The following is a 27,378-nucleotide window of genomic DNA, read 5'->3' on the forward strand; positions in this document are numbered from 1 at the left end:
AACTCTCCTCATAGCTTCAGCTCTATCGGTAGTGCTGTCCTATGCACCTGGAAGAAGTAGTACCACGGAAAACTGGCTTAGTCTCAAAGCAGCTCACACCCAACTCCAGAGTGAAGATATTCACTTGGGATTCAAATATATTGATTCGTCAATGCCATAGATTATAAAAATTCTCATTTTTTATAACAAATGACTTCATACCATTCAGTACCTGCTCCGTAATTCAATACTGCATAACTACATTTGGTCATGCCCTTTTCATTAGTTGCAGTTACTTCCAGGATCGAGAGTTAACATTAATAAGAGACAATTTTAGTACACTTTTTTTTTGCAAAGTGTAGTCTCTTTAATGGTGCTGTGATGTTGCAGTGTGGACTTACTGCAGGAGAACCAATGTTTTCAACACATTATACCCCTCTTTTTTAGTGAGCGTTTGCGAAATAGACATGCCAGAATGACAACATTCTACCATACTGGCTGCCACAGGCTGAATTTAGATATGTTTTTTAATTATTTTGTAGCTGTGCATTAATTTTAAAATTTTGTGTATTATAACCCACTAAAATCGACATACATGGGCTAGAATCCACAAACATATCAAATCACAGTGTTGAAATGATAGGAGGCTGGCCGGATTTCTCAGGAAAAGACACGGCACCGAAAACATCTAGATGTTCCCGAGTATAAGATAATAAGATATGCTGCTGCCGCAGTTATTGGAAGGCATCCCACTGGACATAAGCCAGTCAGTGTTGTTCATGTTGACATACTCTCTTAATAGAACATTTGGACAGCATTGGAACGGTCGTTCGGGAAACGCGTAATGGTGTGCTTACTCACCAAACTTTCATTTGTGACGAAAATTAAAACAAAAGATCTACAAGGAAACACCGACGACTCCGCAAGGCATGAAATGCCTTACAATCCGGGCCTGTGGAAATCAAACGTGCAGTATTGTTTCTCCAGAATCACTTTATAGCATCCAGAAATGCTCTGAGTCAACACGTTGAGCACTTGATATGACAACTGTGATAATAAACAGACTAACCGTACTTGAGTTAGCGCTTGTTTGCATTTGATATAACAGGGCAGACGTTTGTGGAACCTCTTCTCCTGACGGTGGGACATGGTTTGCGACGCTGTTTGTTTGATACTATGCGGTCAAGTCCCATACGTGTTATGTCGCTGAAGTTCTCTTAGAACTTTCTTTTAGATGCCACAGAAAAAAGTATGTAGGTTAAGTACAAAAAAAGATGGTGTTGTAATTCGGCGCCTATGAACGATAAAGATTACTTGATAACCTCAGGAAACTTGCCATAGTGTTTGCTCCAAGCTGACGCAAACCGTACCTATATATTCATTCCGGGTGTAGCTGAGGTGGTCATTCTTAGCTCCCTCACTCTGTATAATTAATATACCTATGACAAGGTACTATACGTCGTTTAGTGAGGAATTTCTTACCATTAATATGGCAGAAACAAAATTATAATATTTTAACTAAATGGCTTTCCTGAGGTACCCTGTTTAATAGAAAATTCGAGTTTTACAGAGGAGCCTATTTAACTTTTTTCTTCTACTTCTACTACTACTACTACTACTACTACTACTTGCCCAACTGAGGGAGAACGTTGCGAATTAGCGGTGATACCTATATGAAAGGTCGGCAGCCGAGTGTCGAACAAACATGATTTCGCAACCCAACAACTTTCGCTGACTTCTGTGTAAGTCTCCAGGATGCAGGACGTCTGAGTAGCGGGACGTACTACACGCAGTCCCATCATAACTGTTCAGAAGTAAAGTTAGTTCATTTTGGTTTTGTCCAGTTTACTGCCTGACACCAAGTTTTTAATAGTTTTACGGTACCTTTGTCGAATTTTTAGCTAGTTTGCAAACAGATACACGAATATAATTAATAATCTCCGTCTTCTGAAATATCTCAGCATAACCATGAAAAAAAAAATCGAGATACCTAATGCAGAACGGACTTCTTCCCAGCAACCAGCACAGATTTTGAAAAGTAACGCTACTCACGCAAAGTACTGAAAACTTCAGACTGACGCATATTTTTCGTTTCACGAATAATTCCTGATTATTACCTGACCTACAAAACAAAACATTTTTTTGAGATATCTAATTAGCTGTGAGACGCAAAAGTAGAACGAAGGATTTTGTTTATGACGGAAAGCCGTGAAACTACACACAAAGAAAACGGTAGCTGTGCTGCGGAGAATGTGATGAAACCAGTTGTTCATGCGCTCTATCAATGAGCTACTAGAAGAATCTAGCAATACTGTCACATGGCTGTTGGTTGTATAGTTATTTCTGACGCACAGGTATTCCATGGATGTTTGCTACAAAATTGGTATTTCATTTTATAGAATTTGCTTGATCGTGTAAACGTGCCTACAGTACAGCATTAAGTAGGTTTCCAGACAATGTTTCTTCGGATACATCAAGCACCGACGAAGGCCAAAATAATTCATTTATTTCCCGAGAAACTACTTGCAACATCTCATGATTCAGGTTTCGCTGGGACCTCTCAAAAATCGTGGAAACAATAGAAGACAAATTAAGGTACGTTAGAAATTATGTATCGCTATTCTTACTAAACCGTAACCACGGAAGAAGGAAATCGAGAATTTATCGTCCTGTCCTCTTTGAAGTCACTTCACACGACCAATGCTCGAAAGAAAAAAGAAGGTCGTTTTGTGATAGTTGCTTCAGGCATGGCTGCGTAATGTCTAAAAATGGAAACTGTACTTACTTAAATGCGTTTAGCAAACGGTTCACGCGTTTTCGAAGGATATTGTGGAATTAACTCACAAGTCTGGCTTCTTTAGTATATGACCGTTTTTGGTGTAATTTTGTTCAAGTATACTGAATGATGGTGCGTTGAGGGAAATCAAAAGTAAACGTTGAGTAATAATATGTACATGTTGATGTCTTTCATACTAACAAAAAGTATTTCAATAAAAACACATACCTGAACAGCAAATTTTGTTATTCTTGTTGCTGTTTGTATTTTACATTATTTTAACACATTTTGTATTTCACATGATTGTAAAAACCGTTAGTAATGATAACTTTTCGTCTTAAAAATAAGCCATAAGAATTTTGAAAAGTCATTAGCATGAAAAATAATTACAGAAACTACATTAAAAGACTAAAACCACCTTCACTGACAAAATGGTTCAAATGGCTCTGAGCACTATGGGACTCAACTGCTGTGGTCATAAGTCCCCCAGAACTTAGAACTACTTAAACCTAACTAACCTAAGGACAGCACACAACACCCAGCCATCACGAGGCAGAGAAAATCCCTGACCCCGCCGGGAATCGAACCCGGGAACCCGGGCGTGGGAAGCGAGAACGCTACCGCACGACCACGAGATGCGGGCCTTCACTGACAGAAAACTAAAAAATGAGAGGAAACAGTCATGATTTTCGACGGTTTTCTGCACTGATGAGCATTACAAAAGTGTTAAAATACCAGTTGTACCGCATTAAATAGCGATATGAACTATCAATGTACTGTTAAGTTATATGTTTTTGATGAAACGCTTTTTGTCAATATCATTATATTGGCAAACTTTACGTATTCTCATTTAACATGCACATACGTATGTTTTCCACCAGAATAAAAGAAAACCTACTGAGGATGGTGTAACATCACCAAAGCATGTGTGGGCAAAGAGAGAAATATTAGAAAAAGTGATCTGATCAAGGCAAATACTGTAAAAATAAACAGATATATATGGGCGTCATTTTTGCTTCAGATGTGCTGTGTGCTCGAAGTACTGTCCTACGATGTTACTGTAACACTAACAAAAAGTTTCTGTTTCCGCAATTTAAATTTCTTGGTTACCGAAAGAATGCATTATTATTTATTGAGAGGCTCACTTTTTACGAATGCGTTGTAGCAGAAAGAATCGTACTGTGCATCATTTAAGCAACGTTTTCTCTTTCTATCCTACTGGAGCATGTGTTGCAGCCTCAAGAAAAGTTTACAGGGTCTTCCGTAGAAGACTCGCGAACGGTTGAATGGCTGCGAATATAAATGCATTTATTTCTCAGTAAAGTTTGTATGTCCCTAGCCGTAAAAGAAGCGTGGATGACCAGATTTATGGCTTCAGGATTTCACACTGGGTCATAAATTCTCCGTGCTGGCTTTTCATTTGACGAAACCTGCATAAAGGGATCGCTTTGCAGCCCAGACTGATTGCGGGTAGGGGGAGACGAGATGGCAGAGTGTTGCTCCCATAAAGGCGACACTGTGTCTATAGTGTTCGCATCAGTGAGTGACATAGGCCGCTGCTTTGTTTGCTGTCATCCTCATTTATACGTCTAAAAGAAATTACATGTACAAATATCGAGAGAGATGAAACAGTGGGTAAGACCCTGGACTCCTGCCCGAAGAAATGGATTCAAATACCTGTCAGGCCACTCGTATTTAGGTTTTTCGTTGTTTTCCCAAATCATTTCAAGCGAATGGATTTTAGTTCCTGTGAAACGTACACGGTCGATTTCCTAGCAGCCAAAGACATTTCCATTAATTTCAGATAGATGACGTTGTGAAAGTAGAAAATGTCTGATGAATGCCTTTTCGATAAAAGGTTCCATGCAACATCAAGGAAATCATTAATTTTTTTGTGAAATAGGTTGACAATATCAATCAATTCCTTAGAATGTACACTTTTGTTTGACAGTAAAACTCCTCTTTGTTTCTCTTCCTTTCAACCTTCTTGCGGGAGGACGACGGTTCAATCCCGCGTCCTGCCATCCTGATTTAGGTTTTCTGTGATTTCCCTAAATCGCTCCAGGCAAATGCCGGGATGATTCCTTTGAAAGGGCACGGCCGACTTCCTTCCCCGTCCTTCCTTAATCCGATGAGACCGATGACCTCGCTGCCTGGTCTCCTCCCCCCAAAACAATCCAATCCTTCATGCGTTCTACTGTGTCCCTGCTCGGAAAGGAACGTCTTGTCGTACTATTACGGGACAAGTTAACACGTATGCATTCGAAAATGCACTTCATATTTATGTTATTTTTAAAGATTATTCGGAACGTAGAACGAAGCAGTATACCTTGTAGCTTTACCAACATGGGGCAAAGCATTGTTGTTATCTCAAGAAATTCGCTGTATATTTAAAAAATCACCCATTTCTTCATTCCTGTTACTGTTTAATAGTCCAAATCTTAGTCGCTGTTCACTGAAATACACTCTCCTATCTGTGACAAATGCCTCTTAAGGGGTATGGATAGTACTCAACTCAATACAAGGTATGGTTTGTTGGAACGTGAGACTTCGGGCAGCGTGGGTCGTCGTTCTACATTAGTGAATATAGTGTGTTTTCAGCCTTTAGCGAACGCGTCGTCGACCAGACGTTTATCTTAATCTTGCTCTCTCTAGATCCACAAATTTCCAATACAGAAGTTACTTTTCGTATGGACTCTTCTCCTATAGCTGAGCCGTACATTATAGAAATTTTAGAGCAAATTATTTTGAATTATTCTGGAGATAGAGGGAGTCGGAGCACGAAGCGGAAATGGACAAGATTGATGACGGGTACGGCCATATCTTCTTCAAAGAAATTATTCTGAAATTTGCCTTAAACAATTTAGGGAAAGCTAGGTGCCTGGACGGGGATCTGGTCCTTTCTCTTCCTGAAAGGGAATACTGTTTCTTAAAAGAATTACGCCACTTATCTCAGTAATTTATGTAGATTAATGAAATTTTGTGTATTTTTGTGTCAGTTCTGTCAGCCAAAGTCTGATTGCACTCAGAGGTGATTATCTGAGAATGGTTGGGAATTAGTGGTCTAGTGGGTGTTCAGCTTCGTTAGGCCATTCTCTTTCTATCTTTGCTTCTCCCTGTGCCTATTCAGTGGATTCCGGAACTAAGCAGCATCACTATACCTCATGTAAGAATACAGTCATCTCTTGCCTCGTTATGGGCAAGAATGCAGAAGAACTAATCTCTCCTGATACGTGACATGACCCACTAAGGCTCTGTAATCCGACTGAAATCTGTTAACCACCCCTGAGAACCGTCACGGGCCTGTAATCCAGCGCTTTCAATGCTGTAGCTTCTAGTGAATCGAAAACCCAACAATAAAATTCCAGTTTTCAACCTTCCTCGCGCCATCTGGCACTAACTCATGCGCCTCTGACGGTTAACAGGAAGAAAAGCTGCTGCTGCAAGACTAGGTGTGACGAGACTCCCCAGTCTGTGACGTCAGCGAGGTGCTGCAGACTGTGCCAAGTATCGTACTTGACTGCACCTTGTGTCATTTCTTCGGTTTCCTGGAAGACTTGATCGCAGCTCCGAAACAATCGAGTGAATCGGAAAATGAGACTTCGATCTTTAAATTTGGAAGTTCCTTTATCTTAGTAGTTGTTTATACAGGGTGTATATAAAAAGAAACACCTACGAAACGTAGCAAACGCGGGTGAACCCCTCCCCCATACCCGTAAAGAACATTTTACTAAAAGCGATTATACATATATCAAATTTCTTAGTTCATTTTTGGAAAATAAAATGGCATGAAAACAGAATAAAAATGACGGGGAATTGTAGATAATTAGATGCTTTGTTTATCATAGGATACTTTAGAGTTCTTCGCATGCTCTAGAGCATATCCCGCGAGAGGCAGAGGTCCCGAGTTCGAGTCTAGGTCCGGCAAATAGTTTTAATCTGCCAGAAAGTTTCATATCATCGAACATTCCACTGCAGAGTGAAAACTCATTCTGGATATTTCACGTACATTTAACATATTTAACACGTAATTACACTGGTCTCCAGCGACTTTCACCCTAAAGTTTCATTTCAATGCAACTCAATGTTTACAACTTTTTATCTCCTGAACTATGAGTCGTGCAGTGATATAATTTTGCCGGTACATCCAATGGTACACGTGGCTACTGCCTGTAAAAGTGTCACGAATACAGTTAGTAGTAAAGAAATAAATTAAAACGTCATGCCTGATGCGCAGCACTTTTACTGCATGAACAGTGAAAATATAGTAAGTGATAAGCTTCTGTCCTCTCATAATTAGATGCGGGTTGTCGGCCAGAAAATGTTTCGCAAAGGTTTGAAACTATGTGTGAAGTTTGCTGCAAGTTACTAAGTGCTCTCATTCGCAAATACAAATTCAAGACGACAACAGCAATATTCACAGAGCGACACGCACACGACTCTAGTCTGACGAACTCTCGGGCACGCTATCACACCTCGAGTGGGCCGCTAAATGAGCCGATCTTAGTCCTATATGTAGTGTTTGAGACTATTTTCAACAGCAGGTGGAACACAGAAATCAACATGCCAGCAATTAGATAGCTCTACGGAATCTAATCACAAATAATTGGCTTCAACTCGGTATCGCACATCTGGAGAAACATGCGGGCTCTATTCCACTCCGAAATAAGGCCCTTATCAAGCATAGAGGCGGTGTTAAACTCTGTTTGCACGCTATCTCCTCGGGCTGACTAATTCTTTTGTCCAATGAGACTGATTAGAATACCAAACACAACCGAAGGAAGCTTTGATGCATCACAGCGCTGACATTATGCATTTCTCGACAGAGAATTTCTCTTGATAAATAGCAATTTTGCCGTCTACTGCACTGCATTAAGTACCGAATACTAAATTATGATAAAGAGAGTTACTCGGAATGGATAAATATAACCAAACAAATGATGTCGCTCACGAAGAGAAGACGGCAAGTGCCATAACCTGATTTCCCAGAAACTCCGCCCAGTGGATGAGGGGTCAAAATAAGCGAACACGGGTCTCAGCTTATCTGTCGATATTCGACAATTTCTGAGAAAATGACAGTCAAAGTTCTGGAGGTAATGTATGTGCCTTTTAGCGAGTAAACAGTCCAAACTAAGCTGTAGCACAGTAGCTAGCGTCGCGGCTTCACACTTTTTGCGCCCGTGTTCGAAACCCAATTTTCTTATTTTTGTTCTTTATTTATCTACCAATATCCGTGGAAGATCACTACACGAATGTTTTTCAGTATATTGAAATAACGTTGTCCTTATTGGTCTACTAATTATACGTCTGGTGAATCAATTTAAAGAAAAGAAAAAATAAATAAATGAAAGGTAAAGTTATTTGAAATTGTTTTCGGTAAAATTCCTGTAGCGTATCTTGATTCATAATCAATTTCAGGCACCAGTTTTCGGAAAAGTAATCCGTTATGTGTGGTTTGCCGCGAAATTATTGCCAACACGTGAAATCTTCAGTAATGTTTACGACGTTTCTTTTCTGGGTAAGATTCATGCGAGGAAATATGACAAACCTGCCTCTGCGCAATGCTCGTGGTTTTCGGAATTTCTACGTTTCGTGTGTTTCTACGGTTGGTATCATCCAAGGGAATGCAGCAAATCTTCCTGAGCACTAATTGTGAAACCCAGTTGTAGTTTTACAATTAATATAATGCCCTTGCATCTCCTAACTTGATAAGAAACATTCCTGTAGTAGCATTATACGGACGTGGGTAGATAAAAGAAAAAATAGAAAATAAAATAAATAAGGATAATGTGCATGTTCCGAACATGGTGCACGAACTTGAGACACTAACCACTACGCGATCAGTCGGTCTCAGCATATGACCCGCTAAAACGCATCTAAACTACGTCGACACTTTGTCATTTTCTCAGAAACGGTCGAGTATTTACTGGTAAGCCGAGAGACTTGTTCGTGTATTTTGGTACATCTTCCACTGATCAATTTTATGGGATATTAGGATGTGACACTTGCCCTGTTCTCTTCGTCAAATGTTAAGTCCATCGGGTAAGCAATGACAGATGACTCGTCACTGTGGCGGAGCTGACGCGTAGCGCCATATTTTTCGGTTTGAGAGATAGCCTGGTACACCCGTATTGAAGGCCAGCGTAACGGAGCTTGAAGCAGCACGAAGAATATCAAATGGTTCAAATGGCTCTGAGCACTATGGGACTTCACATCTGAGGTCATCAGTCCCCTAGAACTTAGAACTACTTAAACCTAACTAACCTAAGGACATCACACACATCCATGCCCGAGAGAGGATTCGAACCTGCGACCGTAGCAGTCGCGCGGTTCCGGACTACAGCGCCTAGAACCGCGTGGCCACCGCGGCCGGCACGAAGAATATCCACGTGACATTTAATGCGGTGGTACACTGTAGCAGCTGGGTGGCAGCACCGAAAGCATCAGCCAGCTAGTCTGAAAGCACAAAACATTTCTTGCCCACTTCTGTGCAGACTAGCTGTGGTGGGGGAGTGACAGAATATGCATCTTACTCAAACGATTTTAATGAAACTATTCGGTAAAAAAAATCGATTCTTTCGCATCTTACAGTCTCATTCTTCATCATCGCGGCAAACTGTCTGTATCTGTTCGTTAAAAATCATAATAATTGAGGCTTTTCCAGAAAAACAGTCCATAGGCCAGTGGGTGCTTTTTCGAGAAATTGTTCAAAATTAATCAACGGGCTGCCTAGAATTTTCTACCAAGGTTTTGTTTCATTAACTCAGTGCTAGAGACCAAGGCAACGCTTTTTTGATGCGTGCGCGCGTAGCATTCTTCATTCAGTTTGATGTAGAGTGTGGTTATGTACAGGTCAGCTAACTTGGAGCATCGGTAGTTAGTGTTGTGTTTACATTACGAAGAAACTGCCGGCCGAAGTGGCCGCGCGGTTCTGGCGCTGCAGTCTGGAACCGCGAGACCACTACGGTCGCAGGTTCGAATCCTGCCTCGGGCATGGATGTGTGTGATGTCCTTAGGTTAGTTAGGTTTAACTAGTTCTAAGTTCTAGGGGACTAATGACCTCAGCAGTTGAGTCCCATAGTGCTCAGAGCCATTTGAACCATTTTTGAACGAAGAAACTTGTTTTGAAGTTGTGCAACAGTAAAATAGTAGCAATGGATAGTAAATGACAATTCGAATACGAAGAATGACGACACGAAAATAAAACGTCACATAGGGTTCCGCCAGTGGCGTTGGAATTAAAGGAAAAACACTTTCAGTTGCGTCATCGTGTTGTCAAAAATTATTACTTGCAACTAGGTGACGGTCAGCAAGAAGAGCTATGTGACAGCTTCTGTATAGATCAACGTAAAGCATTACAATATTCTGTCCATTATAATGTATAGACTACAGGCTAAACAGTGGTATTTTATTTGTATAATTCTATTCAGCTACCGGTTTACTTCATTACGGTCTATTGACACTGATTTATGTTATCAGAAATATTGTTTTTTAAATTTGAAATGGAAATGCCGTGTGGCTAGGGCCACCCGTCGGGTAGACCGTTCGCCTGGTGCAAGTCTTTCGAGTTGACGCCACTTCGACGACTTGCGTGTCGATGGGGATGAAATGATGATCATGATCATAAGGACAACACAACACCCAGTCTCTGAGCGGAGAAAATCTCCGACTCAGCTGGGAATCGAATCCTGGCCGTCAGGTATGAAATTCCGTCGCGCTGACCACTCAGCTACCAGGGGGGGGGCAGTTTTTTACATTAAAAACATAGGTTAATATATCTAGTATTATGGAAAGATTTACTTAATAGTAGCACACAGTCTATTTAAATATGCCTGTATTAGAATCGCGTTGTCCCCTCTCGCCGGAGGTTAGAGTCCTCCCTCGGGCATGGGTGTGAGTGTTGTCCTTAGCGTTAAGTTAGTTAAGTAGTGTGTGTCTAGGGACCGATGACCTCAGGAGTTTGGTCCCTTAGGAATTCACATACGTTTGAACATTTTTGAGAATCACATTGTTTTCCAAATGTATTGAAAGTAAGTATTTAAACTGTCCTAGCTCAAATAAACATTTTGTCCTATGGACCTTTGTTCCGGAAATTGCGTAAATTGTGATATCTCAAAATTTAAATCCACTGCGTAAAATTCAAGCAGTTTTCAATGAAAAATAGGAATCTATATGACTTTGCAGTTTGTGCATCTTAGGTGATGAATGGCAACTTATGAAACGTAGCTAATTTTTCTATTGTACTTTGGCTAGCGGACTAACCAGCGTCCTATGCGTGCACCTGCAGGTGCAGATAACTGGATCCGGCCGCTCGTGTAGTCAGCTCGCAAGCTACCGTCTCTCTCTCCGTCCTCACACATACACTGGAAAAGTGGAATCGGCGTAACGGTGCGGCGTGCAGCGCAGCGCAGGCGCGGATGAGCTCCTGAAGGCGAGCGGTAATCCGCCGGCGAACCGCGTGCCCATTGATCGGGCATCGCCGCCGCCGCGACCTTGCTGACGCCTGTGTCCAGAGCAGGCACCGCGTCGCGTGCATAATGATGAGCCGGCAGGCCGCGAAACACGGGCCGTGCGGTGCTGCTCGCATCAACAATACATGCCGCGGCGCCGGCGGGCTGCCGTCTGCCGCTGCAGGCTGCTCGCCAAGACGCCTGTAAATAAGTCCTACTGCTCCCCCAAATACACAGTTCACTTTCGGTAGTGACACTAGATAAAATAATGGAAGCTGTCTCGAGAGGTGATGGTTTCCTTATGCCACTCAATTAGATGAGTGTCTCGCTGGCCCTTAAAGATACTTTTCAACTTTAGTGACTAGACTCTTGAGGAATAACGAAGTCTTCCTCTTCACCTTATCTGGGTCATTCTTGCTGTCCTCAAGAAGACCTCCTTCGACACGAGGTTCTCCCGCAACTACACTGCCGTCTTCTTCCCAATATGGGCCCTTGCCATGTTAGAAAGTCAAATGAAGCTACAGTATATGGTTCCAGAGACCTTTTCAGGTCTCAAATATCAGTGATGTATATTTGTAGTTCCTTTTGACTGAAGCTCTTATGCCTGGATTTCAGGCTGGATCCCCCGTTTCGTCCCATGCCGAGATGCTGCTCCAATACAATTGGAGAACCTCTGCAATGCTGTTCGACTTCAGGTGGAATACCAAGTGGGCTGAGGCGCGAATGAGAACGATGACTGAGGAGGGAGGGGTGCTACGGTAGACTGTGAAGCTGTGCAAAGCCACTGTACCAGGGTGGTGTAGTGCTTAACGCATCTATCTAGTGAGCAGGAGACCTGGGTCGAGTTTCAGCCTTGGTACAAATTTGCATTCGACGCTTCAGTCTACACATACACAGGCTACAGAGTATTGTATATGAGAAGTTCAAGTCTTCGTTCCTGCTTCATTGGTCTCTTCAACGCTTCCTGGATTCATTATTATCGATTCAAACTTGCAGCCGGTCGCTGTGTTCTAGGCGCTTCAGTCTGGAACCGCGCTGCTGCTACGGTCGCAGGTTCGAATCCCGCCTCGGGCATGGCTGTGTGTGATGTCCTTAGGTTAGTTAGGTTTAAGCAGTTCTAAGTCTAGGAGACTGATGACCTCAGGTGTTAAGTCCCATAGTGCTTAGAGCCATTTGACCATTTGATTTCAAACTTGGGTTCAAAACCCATCAGATTCATACATGCTCGATGTTTAGGTACCATATTTCTAACTTCTGCGGAAGAATTTTATTAGCTATCTCTTCTATTGCTTTCTTGCTGTGCGGGGGAGTCAGATTTTGGTTGCGCTCCGGGTGACCTGTTGTCAACTGGTCGTTTAGACGTTGATTGTTGAGTCATAGATCCCCGTCGCATCGTTAGGTAAGATGTTGGCTTCTGGCGTTTTAGCATCATGTGTGGCCTAGGAGAAGAACCGACAGAAAGAAGATGATCAAATGCTGGACGTGGCTGAAGCGAAAATCTGGGAGCCGCATACTGCCTCAAAGGTGACACTGCCACTGCTGAGGGACCACACCAAGTCCGGGTGCTGGACGATCTTTAAATCGCTTTGAAATTTTCGCGTTTTCTGCCTAAGTTGATTATATTACAGTCATAACGTGTCCATATCCACTGTCACGGCCACTAACGCCACCTTGTACGGTGGTTGTCAGCTCCGAGGAAGCCAGTTAGAATGAAGGAAGTTCAAGAAATTTTTTTTATTGCGAGTCGTATATAAAACAGAGAAAGCCTTTACGTTATTACTGCTCTACGAATAAAGTAGTAGAAATTGACAACCTGGGGCAAATAAAGAAGCTTAGGAGTGATTGAATTTACGACATAATAAAGGGAAGTTATACCTTGACTTCCCCTCAAGATCGTGGTCATTAGAGACGTAGCACTAACTCGCTGGTAAAGGATACACACAAACAGTCCTCCTCCTAAGGAAATATCCCATTACTTTCCTGAATCTCATTAGGGAAAGCAACAAATTTCACTGTCCTTACACTGCTGTAACACTTTAGCGGACGGGGACGTTTGCGTCCGTTTGAGAGCTAGCCCCATGTTTCAGAGGTAGCTCTTTAAAATCTTAAAAAGTACTACAGGGATCGTAACTGGTCGCTATAGCCTATGCGAAAGGGTTGCAGAGCTGCTCAGCCAAATAAAATGAGAATTTTTAACAGAGATCCGATATTGCTCTCGTGAACCGTTGGGCAAATCTAGAGAGCCGGTATTGGACGAAGACCATACGACAGTTCTTCTGCCACTATCTCAAATCTCTCGTAAGGATTAGGAGAATAAAATAATAAGGTTAATATGCAGACGTACACTTAAGTTTTCCCAAGTTTGTCTCAAGCACTTGAGGAGAGTGCCGGAATATTTGCATTGAAAAGGTCACGACCCATTCCGTACGCCAAGCAGAGAACCCCCGTCGTCTGTATTGTCCTCTACGTCGCGGAATTCTGAGACACAAACTGCCTTCTTTTATGTACGTAAAATATAAGGAAAAAGACGACCACCAGACGCATACCATGTGGGTTTGGGAGAATATTAGTCGATAAAGCAAAAGTAATCTTTGATCTGCGTCTTTGAATTCAGTATTGAAATAAATATTCCACTGTTGAAGTCATGAATGAGTTAAATGTTGAAGAATGTTAGCTCACAGATTATGACAAGTTTTGATCATGTCATGGGAAGGAAATTGCGATTTAGTCTTGTTACTGCCTTCGCTGTTCTGTACCATCTCCATTTCCTTTTGGCAAATCATTTTGGAGACTGGCCGGCGACATATGCCATCGATCATTAGAGGGATTATCCAAAGAGAGAAACCCTTTTACTATTACGTTATGGCCATCATAGGTCACAAGCGAAAACGTTTGGTTTGCGTTCCAACTCAGTCATCAACCTTTCGTTGCGAGTGCTTTTTCGATTGCGCAGTTCAGGAAAGCGTGTACGGATGTTGGAAGGAATGGATAAAACTAGTGATAGACAGAACTTAAGAGTCAACCCCTCAAAGATACATGTTTCTGCCTAATTCATCAGTCACCCTCCGTTATTTTTGTCACAAAATACCCGTAACCGAAGCTGGATGAAAGTGGTACAAAGAAACAGTCTAGACATCGTAATTATCTCTTTTCGAGAAACATTCTGACCAGTTCAGAGCAGCCTGTTCTGCACAGTAATTTCTCGCTGTCTATTTATTGTTGTAAACTAAGACAAAAATTTTGTTGCTGTATTTATTTTTTAAAGTTTTTCTTTTAACTTTAAAACAGTTTATCAGCATTCTGTGACGTATGTAGTTAGTCTTTCCATGCTCTAGTAACTTTGATTCAAATTGTCTTTCGGGAACTGGTCGTGAATAAGCTCCCTATTCTAAGAAACATGCCCTTACTTCAATCTTATATTGTAATAAGCTAGTAGCGCATTTATACTCTATTTATACCACTTTGCAGTCTGGAAACGATTTTGTCGGTTTGGCTAGCTAAAAGTGTTAAGCTAAAATGGAGAGAGAACCAGGAGCTTAACACTTGTGGAACCCGCATAAGGATCGTTAGGGAATTCGGTTTCACTCCCTGAGGTGCTGAAACATGCAGAGACCTTTAAGGAATAGCTACAACTGGGCGGGTGAGATGTCGCAGGAGAGCGATGGAGTCCCAAGTCCCAGCTCCTCGATAATCCAGGAAATAAATACGTATATTCGTGGTGTCATGTGGAAAAGGTAATTGTATGCTCACAACTGATATTCATGTCAATGAAGCTCAAAGAGAGAATTCGGTATATTTAGCCAGAATTGTTGGTGAGTATTAAGTAACTTATCACCTCTACGTCGCCTGCAGTTCGCTAAAATCTGATCATTAAACAGCACTCAGCAAAATTACAGCCATCTTTTTTGTTATCCTGTCATTTGCAGAAAGGAATGAGTACGTCTAAGTCCCAAAGATCACAGTAAAACTATGGAGTATCAAAACTGCACAATATCGACAACATTATTATCTTCGGAATTTGTTTGCTATAACGTCATCGTCTTTATTGATACTGCTCAGTCGACGTCTGCATCTAGTATAGCCATATATGGTTTCGAGGAAGGTGTGGAATAAAAATTCGTTTGAGGAGTAATGGACTCCGGTGTTCCAGTACAATAATTTCTTATAAAATTAAAGGAAAGCAAGTCGGGTCGAACAACACTACTGTCGAATTTAATTTCTGGCAAACTCTACTCTCACTATTAGCTAGTATCTCCGCTCACTGAAAATTGCGTTTCATTGTGTGAGAGTAAAATGTTATACGGTTAGAACTTCGAAATATCACTTGGAGTAATGCGTCTGCATCATATAACAAAAATACGATATTGCAGTGCCTGTATTGTTAAGGAGAACGAGGCAATGTTCCTTCGGACATGCCGAAAACAGGCAGCGATTATCAGTTAAAATGTCTTCCCCTGCACGGGAATTACATCATGTGTGTACGAGTACAGGTTGTGACGCAGAAATGACGGCACATGGAAGTTTGGGTCTCGTCATGTGTCGTGCACGGTTAGCCAAAGCGGTTAATGCGACCGCTCGCGTAAAGAGGGAAATCTAGGATCGAGATTTTCATTGTCGTCATTCCCTTATACAGCTGATGGATGTTCATATTCGCAACTTCGAATACCTTTCATGTATATAACAAAACGGTGAGTACCTAGGAATAACGATATGGAATGCCCTAAACTGGTATGACAATATAAAACAAATACTAGGAACAATCTTGCTGGCAGAACATCCGCAACTGAGCATTATAGCAGAGGTTGAGAATACTGCTTCAGTTGCAAATTACTTTATTTTTACACGAACGGTTTCGGACTGTTATAAGCCCATCCTCAGGTGTCAGGCTCAAAGGCAGCACACCAAGCCTTGTACACGCGGTACAGCTACGACACCTGAGGAAGGGCTTAGAAGTCCGAAACCGGTCTTGTGAAAATAAAGTAGTTTACAACTGAAGCGGCATTCTCAACTTCTGCGACAAATACTAGGAAAAACATATACCGGACTCAGATTCGTTGGAGCAGTGTTAAGGAAATGTAATTCACCAACGAAACAACAGAATTACGAAACACTTGTTCAACCGATTCCTAAGTGTTGGTCAGCAGTCTGCGACCATCATCAGATGAGATTAATAGAAGAGATAGACTGAATCCAACGAGCACAGGCACGATTCTTCAAGGGATCGTTTAGTCGGTGCAAGAGCGTTACGACGATGCTCAACAAACTCCAGTGGCAGATGCTACAAGGGAGGCATTGTGCACCACGGAGAGTTTTACTACTGAAACTCCGCGCGACAGTACGTTCCAGGAAGAGTCGTGAAACGTATTACTTCCTCCCACGTACGTATCGTGACATGACCACTACGACAAAATCCGTGAAATTACACTACTGGGTATTAAAATAGCTACACCACGAAGATGATGTGCTACAGACGCGAAATTTAACGGACAGGAAGACGATGCTGTGATATGCCAATGAATAGCTTTTCAGAACATTCACACAGGGTTGGTGCCGGTGGCGATACCTACAACGTGCCGGCATGAGGAAAGTTTCCAACCGATTTCTCGTACACAAACAGCAGTTGACTGACGTTGCCTGCTGAAACGTTGTTGTGATGCCTCGTGTAAGGATGAGAAATGCGTACCATCACGTTTCCGACTTTGATAAAGGTCGGATTGTAGCCTATTGCGATTGCGGTTCATCGTATCACGACATTGCTGCTCGCGTTGGTCGGGATCCAATGACTGTTAGCAAAATATGGAATCGGTGGGTTCAGGAGGGTAATACGGAACGCCGTGCTGGATACCAATGGCCTCGTATCACTAGCAGCCGAGATGACAGGCGTCTTATCCGCATGGCTGCAACGGATCGTTCAGCCACGTCTTGATCCCTGAGTCAACAGATGGGGACGTTTGCAAGACAACAACCATCTGCACGAACAGTTCGACAACGTTTGCAGCAGCATGGACTATCAGCTCGGAGACTATGACTGCGGTTACCCTTGACGCTGCATCACAGACAGGAGCGCCTGCGATGGTGTACTCAACGACGAACCTGGGTGCACGAATGGCAAACCGCCATTTTTTCGGGTGACTCCAGGTTCTGTTTACAGCATCACGATGGTGGCAATCGTGTTTGGCGACATCGCGGTGAACGCACATTGGAAGCGTGTATTCGTCATCACCATACTGGCGTATCACCCGGCATGATGGTATGGGGTGCCATTGGTTACACGTCTCGGTCACCTCTTGTTCGCATTGACGGCACTTTGAACAGTGGACGTTACATTTCAGATGTGTTACGACCTGTGGCTCTGCCCTTCATTCGATCCCTGCGAAAACCTACATTTTAGCAGGATAATGCACGACCGCATGTTGCAGGTCCTGTAGGGACCTTTCTGGATACAGAAAATGCTCGACTGCTGCCCTGTCCAGCACATTCTCTAGATCTCTCACCAACTGAAAACGTCTGGTCAATGGTGGCCGAGCAACTGGCTCGTCACAATACACCAGTCACTACTCTTGATGAACGGTGGTATCGTGTTGAAGCTGCATGGGCCATCCAAGCTCTATTTGACTCAATGCCCAGGCGTATCAAGGCCGTTATTACGGCCAGAGGTGGTTGTTCTGGGTACTGATTTCTCGGAATCTATGCACCCAAATTGCGTGAAAATGTAATCACATATCAGTTCTAGTATAATATATTTGTCCAATGAATACCCGTTTATCATCTGCGTTTCTTCTTGGTGTAGCAATTTTAATGGCCAGCAGTGTAGAACTAATTCAGAGCTCTACTGAAAATCGTTCTACCCTCGCACCACTCGTGAATGGAACAGGGAAAAACGCTGGTGCTGTGAGAAGCGTCAGGGCGGGTGGAGAGGGGGGGGGGGAGGGTGCTGGCGGGGGGAGAGAGTGGTACAAGAAGAACTCTACGCCACACACAGTGAGGTAGCTTGCGGATTGCAGATGTAGATACCAATTGCTCTTTATCACTCGAAAAACAGCGACTGCACTGGGGAGAAAGTAATAACATTCATCTCAGTAATGAGTGTTATCTGTGAAAGATTATTCTAAGAACTCAAGTACTATGGTTGGCGATATCCCAGCACACTAAAACCTGTCTCTTTGCTCAGTGAGCTTTACTCACTACGTTTGACTTCACAACGCGAGTAGTAAAACTAGTACCCTTTGTTACTGCCTTCCCGATATGTTTATGCTCGCTCCTTGTCAACGTCGTACAACATATTGTTTTTCATAACTGTCTTTAGACGCCGTTCTAATTGGTTGTTTTCACTGTCGGGACAATTGCCTCGACGCGCAGAAACTATGACTCGGCTTATCGCAGTGTCCTTTCTTCAGAGTGAGTCTTACGTTTCCTGACAGGGGAAAAGAGATAGTGGCGTACAATTCTTCAGAGCACATTGTGCGACTGTCCGACCATCTACTTTTAATTTTTCTTTGATTTCTTTAATTCCTTTAAGGTAAATGACAGGAATGTTCCTGTGAAAAGAACGCGGCCTATTTTCTTCCCCTCCCGAGCTTGTGATTCGTCTTTTATAACCTCGTAGTGGACAAGACATCAAATTCTAATCTTCGTTCCTTCGTTTTTGAATATCAAATCTCTCTGCATTTTACATCTACATCTACATCTACATCTATACTCCGCGAGCCACCTTACGGTGTGTGGCGGAGGGTACTTATTGTACCACTATCTGATCCCCCCTTCCCTGTTCCATTCACGAATTGTGCGTGGGAAGAACGACTGCTTGTAAGTCTCCGTATTTGCTCTAATTTCTCGGATCTTTTCGTTGTGATCATTACGCGAGATATATGTGGGCGGTAGTAATATGTTGCCCATCTCTTCCCGGAATGTGCTCTCTCGTAATTTCGATAATAAACCTCTCCGTATTGCGTAACGCCTTTCTTGAAGTGTCCGCCACTGGAGCTTGTTCAGCATCTCCGTAACGCTCTCGCGCTGACTAAATGTCCCCATGACGAATCGCGCTGCTTTTCGCTGGATCATGTCTATCTCTTCTATTAATCCAACCTGGTAAGGGTCCCATACTGATGAGCAATACTCAAGAATCGGACGAACAAGCGTTTTGTAAGCTACTTCTTTCGTCGATGAGTCACATTTTCTTAGAATTCTTCCTATGAATCTCAACCTGGCGCCTGCTTTTCCCACTATTTGTTTTATGTGATCATTCCACTTCAGATCGCTCCGGATAGTAACTCCTAAGTATTTTACGGTCGTTACCGCTTCCAATGATTTACCACCTATGGCATAATCGTACTGGAATGGATTTCTGCCCCTATGTATGCGCATTATATTACATTTATCTACGTTTAGGGAAAGCTGCCAGCTGTCGCACCATGCATTAATCCTCTGCAGGTCCTCCTGGAGTACGTACGAGTCTTCTGATGTTGCTACTTTCTTGTAGACAACCGTGTCATCTGCAAATAGCCTCACGGAGCTACCGATGTTGTCAACTAAGTCATTTATGTATATTGTAAACAATAAAGGTCCTATCACGCTTCCCTGCGGTACTCCCGAAATTACCTCTACATCTGCAGATTTTGAACCGTTAAGAATGACATGTTGTGTTCTTTCTTCTAGGAAATCCTGAATCCAATCACAAACCTGGTCCGATATTCCGTAAGCTCGTATTTTTTTCACTAAACGTAAGTGCGGAACAGTATCAAATGCCTTCCTGAAGTCCAGGAATACGGCATCAATCTGCTCGCCAGTATCTACGGCACTGTGAATTTCTTGGGCAAATAGGGCGAGCTGAGTTTCACATGATCTCTGTTTGCGGAATCCATGTTGGTTATGATGAAGGAGATTTGTATTATCTAAGAACGTCATAATACGAGAACACAAAACATGTTCCATTATTCTACAACAGATTGACGTAAGCGAAATAGGCCTATAATTATTCGCATCTGATTTATGACCCTTCTTGAAAATGGGAACGTCAATTAAGAGCATTTGACAATGTGACATGTGATTCATTCGCCGGAAAAAGGCGTTAAGTTCGACGAAAACATCGGAAATGTTAAAGAGAAGATTACACCCTCTACCTTTCTTTCATTCCGTACTCGTCTATAATGGCTCTGAGCACTATGCGACTTAACTTCTGAGGTCATCAGTCCCCTAGAACTTAGAACTACTTAAACCTAACTAACCTAAGGACATCACACACATCCATGCCCTAGGCAGGATTCGAACCTGCGACCGTAGCGGTCACGCGGTTCCAGACTGAAGCGCCTAGAACCGCACGGCCACATCGGCCGGCTACTCGTCTATAAAAACGCAAATGGAAAACAACTCCACACAGCACAAGCGCTCTTCACAGCCATTCACGTGACACAGATGACAAAGTACGCTTAGAAGGGAATTACCACGGACAGCCATGGAAATGGTTCGCAACATTTGGCTTAGAAGTTCATACATTCCTCCACATTTGAGAGCTAGCCAAAGTTTAGTAAAGTGAATGTAATTATATGTATGGAATCAATCATTCATGAAAAATAAGTGTAATTTCCAGTACGAGAGTACAGCTACCACTCCAACAATGTGGCGACGTCGTGACGTATCATCATTATTGTGTGTCTTTTATCAAATGGGGTCATTTCCCACTTTCAGTTTAATTCACGGCGTGATATTCGCTCGAGATAGATGATCGCAGTTATGTTACGGTCGAAAGCATGTGTTAAGGAATTTCCCAGTGGTATGTAAAACACAGCACAAGAGAGACCCGTCGTTAACTCATGAATAATACTATGATTTGTCAGTTATTTGTAACCTACGAAGGTTCTCTCTGATGCACCGAGGAGTAGGGTACCGAAAATTTCAGTTGATTTCTAGGCACTGTTCGAACGAATAAAGATATTTGTTGAAATACAACAAATGATAAAAAAATCTGCAGGGATTCCGAAGTTCCAATGGTTTCGTAGACGTTGCTCCCTGCCACATAATACACAACCAGACACTGGCCTCGGTCAATGCTCTCCTCTGCAGTGGTATCAGGAAGAAAGCCGTCAGTTAAGTGGTTTTAATCTGATCAAAGTTTATTCAGGGAGTTGCAAGCTCGTGAGCGCAACCAAAGTGAAGCCTCCTGGGTCGCGTTTTCCGCTGGCAGACAGTTTCAGCGGCGTGAGCCCAGCCAAGTGACAGTGTAGATACTGACAGTATAAAACACGACCTACAATAGAGACTATTCAGTATGGTGTTAACGTTGCTAGCTTTGGAACGGCAAAGTTTTTCTACATTCCTATTACAGACTCGTACAATGAGTAGAGGGTGCAGTGTAGATAATGATTTGAATGGGAACCAATGCCCAATGACATACTATATCAGTTCTTTGTAAAACGATGTGTTTCATTCCACCTACTCCTCCCAATATCCACTGGATGAAATAGAGATTTTACGTGAATGGTAATTATTGAAGTGTTACTAACTACTGTCGTTAACATTCCCGAGTGCTAAACCATACACGAATAGTCCACTATTGAAGTGTCACATTACACATTCGGTAAAATTTCTTCCACTGAGTGACAACATCCCGCTCCTCTGCTACAACAGCGATTACATTGAGCATTAATACCACATTTTAGTTGGTTGCAAGTACATTAATTATCATGCTCCAGATGCAGTGTAGAAGATATTTCGTTTTGCAGGTTTCATCATGCAGCTTGAAAGTACTTCGTCCCCGGACGTAGACTGCTGTTCCAGCAAGCTCCAGCAATTCAGTCATCGTCAAAGAGCAGTTTTGCTATACGCGGCGTAAATTTCGACTGCAGAACCGAATACACATACGCTGCACTCAGTGGGCACAGATAGGAATTTGATGGCGCTGAAGTAAAAATCAGAACGGTCTAAATTCTATGTAGAGAAGATAAAAAAAGTTTTGTGTCGTTGAGACTGAATCCTATGGAATAAGTGTAATCTTGTAATTTCGCACAGTTTGAGAGTAAACAGAACTGTCGCATAAAAACTTTATATCCTGAATTTCTTTCAGTATTCTTTACCTTTCAGGGCAGTTCGGAAAACAGTTAAGGACATTAAATTTTAGTACGTGGGAGGAGGCTTAGAATTCACCTGGAAGCCTACGTCTCAAGAACATGAACAGCTTTTCAGCCACTATACTGCTGGAACTCAGAATTTCAGACGTTTCTTAAAAAATATTAATTTATAAGCTCTACTTACGTTATGGTTGCAACTGATTTTTATCTTGTAAACCATGTCGAATATCTGAATATCTGTAAAAAAGAAAAAAGAAACGATACAATTTTTCAGTGTCATATTGGATAGTTAGTTGGTATTCGAGTTTTGTTTGGTTAGAAGCAGAAGACAATTTTATAGATCTTCATAAACAATACTGAAGATCTGGTAAAGACTATAGTTTATGTCCCTGATACAGTGGATAGGAAAATTATAACAGTATCATGGACTAAATGAATTTACAACTCCTCGTGTTGTCAGATGCTTGAACTATAGGACACCCTTACTTTCGAGGCCGCACCTGGTAGCCGCGCGGTCTTAGGCGCCTTGTCACGGTCCGTGCTGCTCCCCCCCCCCTCCCCCCAGTCGGAGGTTCGAGACCTCCCTCGGGCATGGGTGTGTGTGTTGTCCATGGCGTAAGTTAGCTTAAGTTAGGTTAAGTAGCGTGTAGGCTTAGGGACCGAGATGACCTAAGTAGTTTGGTTCCATAAGACCTTACCACAAATTTCCAGATTTCCTTACTTTCGACGTTTATAACTGCGTATGCGAACTGTAATGGTTGACACTTGTCATTACATACGTGCCCGCATTACTTCTGTTATTCCAAGCATTTACTTAATTGTCTGTGATGTTTCCACGATGGAGGTACCCAACTATTTACAATTCACGACTGATCGTCGAAGATACAGCCTCATCCCTTACAGTCCGCAGCTCGTGGTCTAGTGGCTAGCGTTGCTGCCTCTGGTCACGGGGTCCCGGGTTCGATTCCCGGCGGGGTTGGCGATTTTCTCTGACCGGGGACTGGGTGATTGTGTTGTCCTCATCATTTCATCATTATCATCATCATCACTCGTGACAGTGGTTAGACTGGACTGTGTACAAAATTCGGGCTGTAAAAAAATTGTGACTTTGTACGGGCGCTGATGAAACCCGCAGTGGAGCGCCCCACAAACCAAACATCATCGTCATCATCATCCCTTACAGGAACTTGCAGACAATCGTTAAATGTATGGTGCATCAGGATGCAGTGGATAGAAAGCAACGGGTGTGATCATAACTGGAAGAAATTTAATGAATGGAAACCCAGTGAGAGCGCCCAAGTTGTAGACAAAGACGTGTTTGCGCATGCATTTGAGGAGACGATATTCGGCCGTGTGTTGACCCAAAATAACGAAAAGTGTTCTGAGGTCTTTCATATGAGTGCTAAAAGGAATCCGTTAAATTTCGGTTACACGATAAATTTGTCAAATCTAACCATGAACCTGCAATTCAGGCAACATTGCGAACACGTTGCACTCGAGAAAGAACCAAGATTTGCTAGCGGCTGACACCTTACCAATGAACACAATGAAGCGTCGATCACAAAGTTATTTTAATCGAAGAGTAGCCTGTCGTATTGGTTTGATGCACTGAAAGAAGTGCCATATTTTAAATAATAAATTCAGTTATAGTAAATAATCTCCACGAGCTGGTCAGCACAAGAAATGTTTTGCTGCAGTGCACTTACTGTGTACAGTACGTACAACCACCTCGTGACGTGTGGTTAACAAATCGTTCACATTAGCCTATGTATGAGGCTTTGCGATAGGCATCTTTAGCCTAGTATGGCACTGCAACACTAGGAATTCAAAATTTGCAATTGCGACGTCCACGGAGGAATCCCTTCGGCTTACCAGCGACGCTGGTGACAAACTAAGGTCCTATTTTGATGGCCGCTCTCGTTCCCAAGTTCCACAGTAGTAAATCATTGTGATTAAGTGGTAGCGAAGTGGCTCATGATGGAGCAATAAACGGCGAAAGCGTCGGGAACAGCCGGCAAGAAAACGGCGCGTGTGGCGATGGGAAGCCGCAGGCGGATCATCCGCCGGGCTTTCACTTACCGGTGCCCTCTCGTTTCACCCAATCAGCTGCAGACGCGCGCGGGAACTCGAGTTTGTCATCTTGTGTGCCTGTGCAGTCTCCAACTCAACCCCTCTCCCCTTCATCATTCTGCTTCGCTTTTGAGGAGCCGACTGTACTGGTCGTCGCGTATGAGGTGTCCCGTTTGTAATCCGTACCGTCTCTGTCCATTTTATGAGGAAATTGTTACAACGATCATAAAGTTTTACGTGAAGATTCTCCCATTCGTATCCACCTTAACGAGCATTTATTTATTACTCCTATAACACCCTTGTTTAAATGACAATTATTTACTAAAATGCAGGACCTTAAAATAGTGTGAATTTCATACTGAAGCATATTCAGGGCGAGTAACCTGAAACACGAAATCCATTTATTTCGTGAGCGGTTCAAGATGTTGAAGGGAGGATTTCGGCAAATGACGAAATGCTGTATGGATAATACTTTTTAACTTATGTCTCAAATTGAAGCAAGTATGTTTTTATAAATAGAATAATGTACTTATTTCCAATAGTATTCGAAATTACTTGAAAACATGTTTACAGTGATACAACGCTTGTTAATGTTGGTGTTGGAGCTTTTCACCTAAATATCTGAGAACTTTGCTGAAACAGAGAGGCAAGACGGCCGAATCATGCCAGGCTGCGCCTTTGTATCAAGCTTTTCGACTGTTTACTTGTTTGCACAAAGCCGGCCGGTGTGGCCGTGCGGTTCTAAGCGCGTCAGTTTGGAACCGCGGGACCGCTACGGTCGCAGGTTCGAATCCTGCCTCGGGCATGGATGTGTGTGATGTCCTTAGGTTAGTTAGGTTTAAGTAGTTCTAAGTTCTAGGGGACTGATGACCTCAGTAGTTAAGTCCCATAGTGCTCAGAGACATTTGAACCATTTTTTTGTTGCACAAAGGCTGTTAACTTCAACATAGCTATAAACACTCATACGAAATACTTATCGTAATCACCTACTGATATGCTATAAACCAGCATACAGACCTGTTTACAAAAATAATTGATGAATCTGAATCAGGGTCGTGTAAAGTAGGGCCAAAAAGAAATCCATTTTATCTCAGTAAGATTGTCCTTTCGTTCTTACAGCGACAGGTGCTTGGCTGTATTAACACAACAATAGTCCATTCCTGCAGTCTTTACTTTCAGTTTTAGTGCATTTCTCGGATATTATGCTCGGAAACTTTCAATAACACCATTAAAATGCCTTTTACCAGACTAACCAGATTTTCAGGGCCTTTCGAATGCTTCAACGTTTCTGTTAATTCATAATTACGTGACCATGTGCCTACTATCATTCGTCAGACGTGCTTTCGCGCTCTGCTGCAAACGAATAGTTCGAGTGCAGCCACACGGAATCCGTATTCAAAAATATGTTCAGAAGGGGAAGGAATGAATGTAAATGTGTGTGAGCTCAAATTGGTCCTACTTTGAAGGAGACCACCCCCAGTCCATCATATTTAACAAGTGCACAATTTTGCAGCGTCTATGTCGTTTCTTTCCCCTCAGATCATCGGTGCGGTTACAAGCTTAGGACAGTTATAGATATGCTAAAAGCTTGTTGTTTCGTATATGCTCTACTTCTGAGACCCAAGTAAAGGGGAAATGATAAATTTCTGTTTCATCATTGTTGTTTTTTGCCCATTTATTGGCAGTTCCAGTGCTGTTGCTATCCATAGTTCATCTGCTGTTATACGACTGATGGTAACGTAAACACATCTGCTGGATAAAGCTCTTTTATGAAGCTTCTTTTGCAATGATGCGAACGTCATTGTATTGCTCAGGCATGAACCAATGTAATGAAAGAAACAAATAGCGGTTGCCTTTGTTCCACCTAGAAACTTTCCTCCATAAAGTGACTAATGAAGAGGGAGAAAATAGATTTGTATTGATGAATGTGACAAAGGAGAAAAATATTCAAGAATTTTTAACGTTTTGCAGCCCTGTCAGCAACTGTGATAAATTAATATGTCAAAAATCCGCCTCAGTTGCAAAATGTTACTAGTCTTTTCCCAGGTTTCAGCTAGAGTAATCTAGCCTTCTTCGGAAGCATAAAATAAACTAATACATGCCAGAATATGGCACGGTCAAACATGAAAAGCTAAAGCACCGTGGTACCATGTCAAGCTTAGCTAAGAAACAGCCCCGAACCCACTTCGTGGAAAGCGGTCGGTTAGCAGCGGACGCTAACGACTGGGGTGTCTCTGTTATCTTCGCCAGAAGTGTGGGACTGCGGTTGCAGCAATTCCGAGTAAGGAGCTTCCTAGAAAATGCGTGGTTGACAGGAAGTAGCGAGACAATTACAAACCAGAGCAGACATTAATGAATGGAGGCGTCCCTGGCCTTATTCCAGAGCAGTTGGTATAGAAGTATACATTTGTAGCATATATAACAGACAATGGAACGAACATACGATTAATGTTGCAGATCCGTACAGTTACGTTATCAGTACAAAATCAGTACTTATTCGTACATCAAGAGTTGCAAAAATAAATACTATATGTCGCATCACAGACTTAAATTGGTCTTTCATGCGTTCTTGACACATGACATGTCATAATGCTCCCATTTAGTTCCTTGGTACCGAACATTCCAAAGCATCGACGACCCACATATCGTAAAAAAGGGTCATCAACCCAAAGGTTGGTTTGAGCTCAACAGCGCCTTACTAAACATGGTCCCATTGGAGATGGTATGCTGTTGCTCTCCTCCGACCTTTGGACTGACTTCCCACCCCTTACTGGGAAACGTTCAGTTTAACGTAGATACTCCTATTCAACTCGAAATTCATTGACAAAGACGAAAGAAGTGATAAGTGACAGACGAAAGTCCTAGGATTCACCGGGCATTGAAACAAACTTTTGGAGCAGTTGTTAACTTAGTAAAAAAAAACAATATTAAAATATCTTTCTCCACAAACAGCAAACTTGGATACCACTTACTTCACACAGTGAACACAAACAAGCCAATAACACAACACAGTGGAATATATAAATTACAGTGTAACAGT

At 42.5% G+C, this 27,378-nt stretch overlaps 1 protein-coding gene across 1 annotated transcript in view; it reads right to left on the bottom strand.

The window, feature by feature from the left end:
• Window positions 1-27,378, bottom strand: part of LOC126470573 (facilitated trehalose transporter Tret1-like) — a 284,660-nt gene that overhangs the window by 146,729 nt on the left and 110,553 nt on the right. The window contains exon 2 of the mRNA XM_050098525.1: window positions 22,453-22,505. Within this exon, the coding sequence (XP_049954482.1) occupies window positions 22,453-22,488 (36 nt within the window). The 5' untranslated portion in view covers window positions 22,489-22,505. The remainder of the gene's footprint in view (window positions 1-22,452; window positions 22,506-27,378) is intronic.

This window comes from Schistocerca serialis, chromosome 3, assembly GCF_023864345.2.
Source record: "Schistocerca serialis cubense isolate TAMUIC-IGC-003099 chromosome 3, iqSchSeri2.2, whole genome shotgun sequence".
In the NCBI taxonomy this organism is placed as follows: Eukaryota; Metazoa; Arthropoda; class Insecta; order Orthoptera; family Acrididae; genus Schistocerca; species Schistocerca serialis.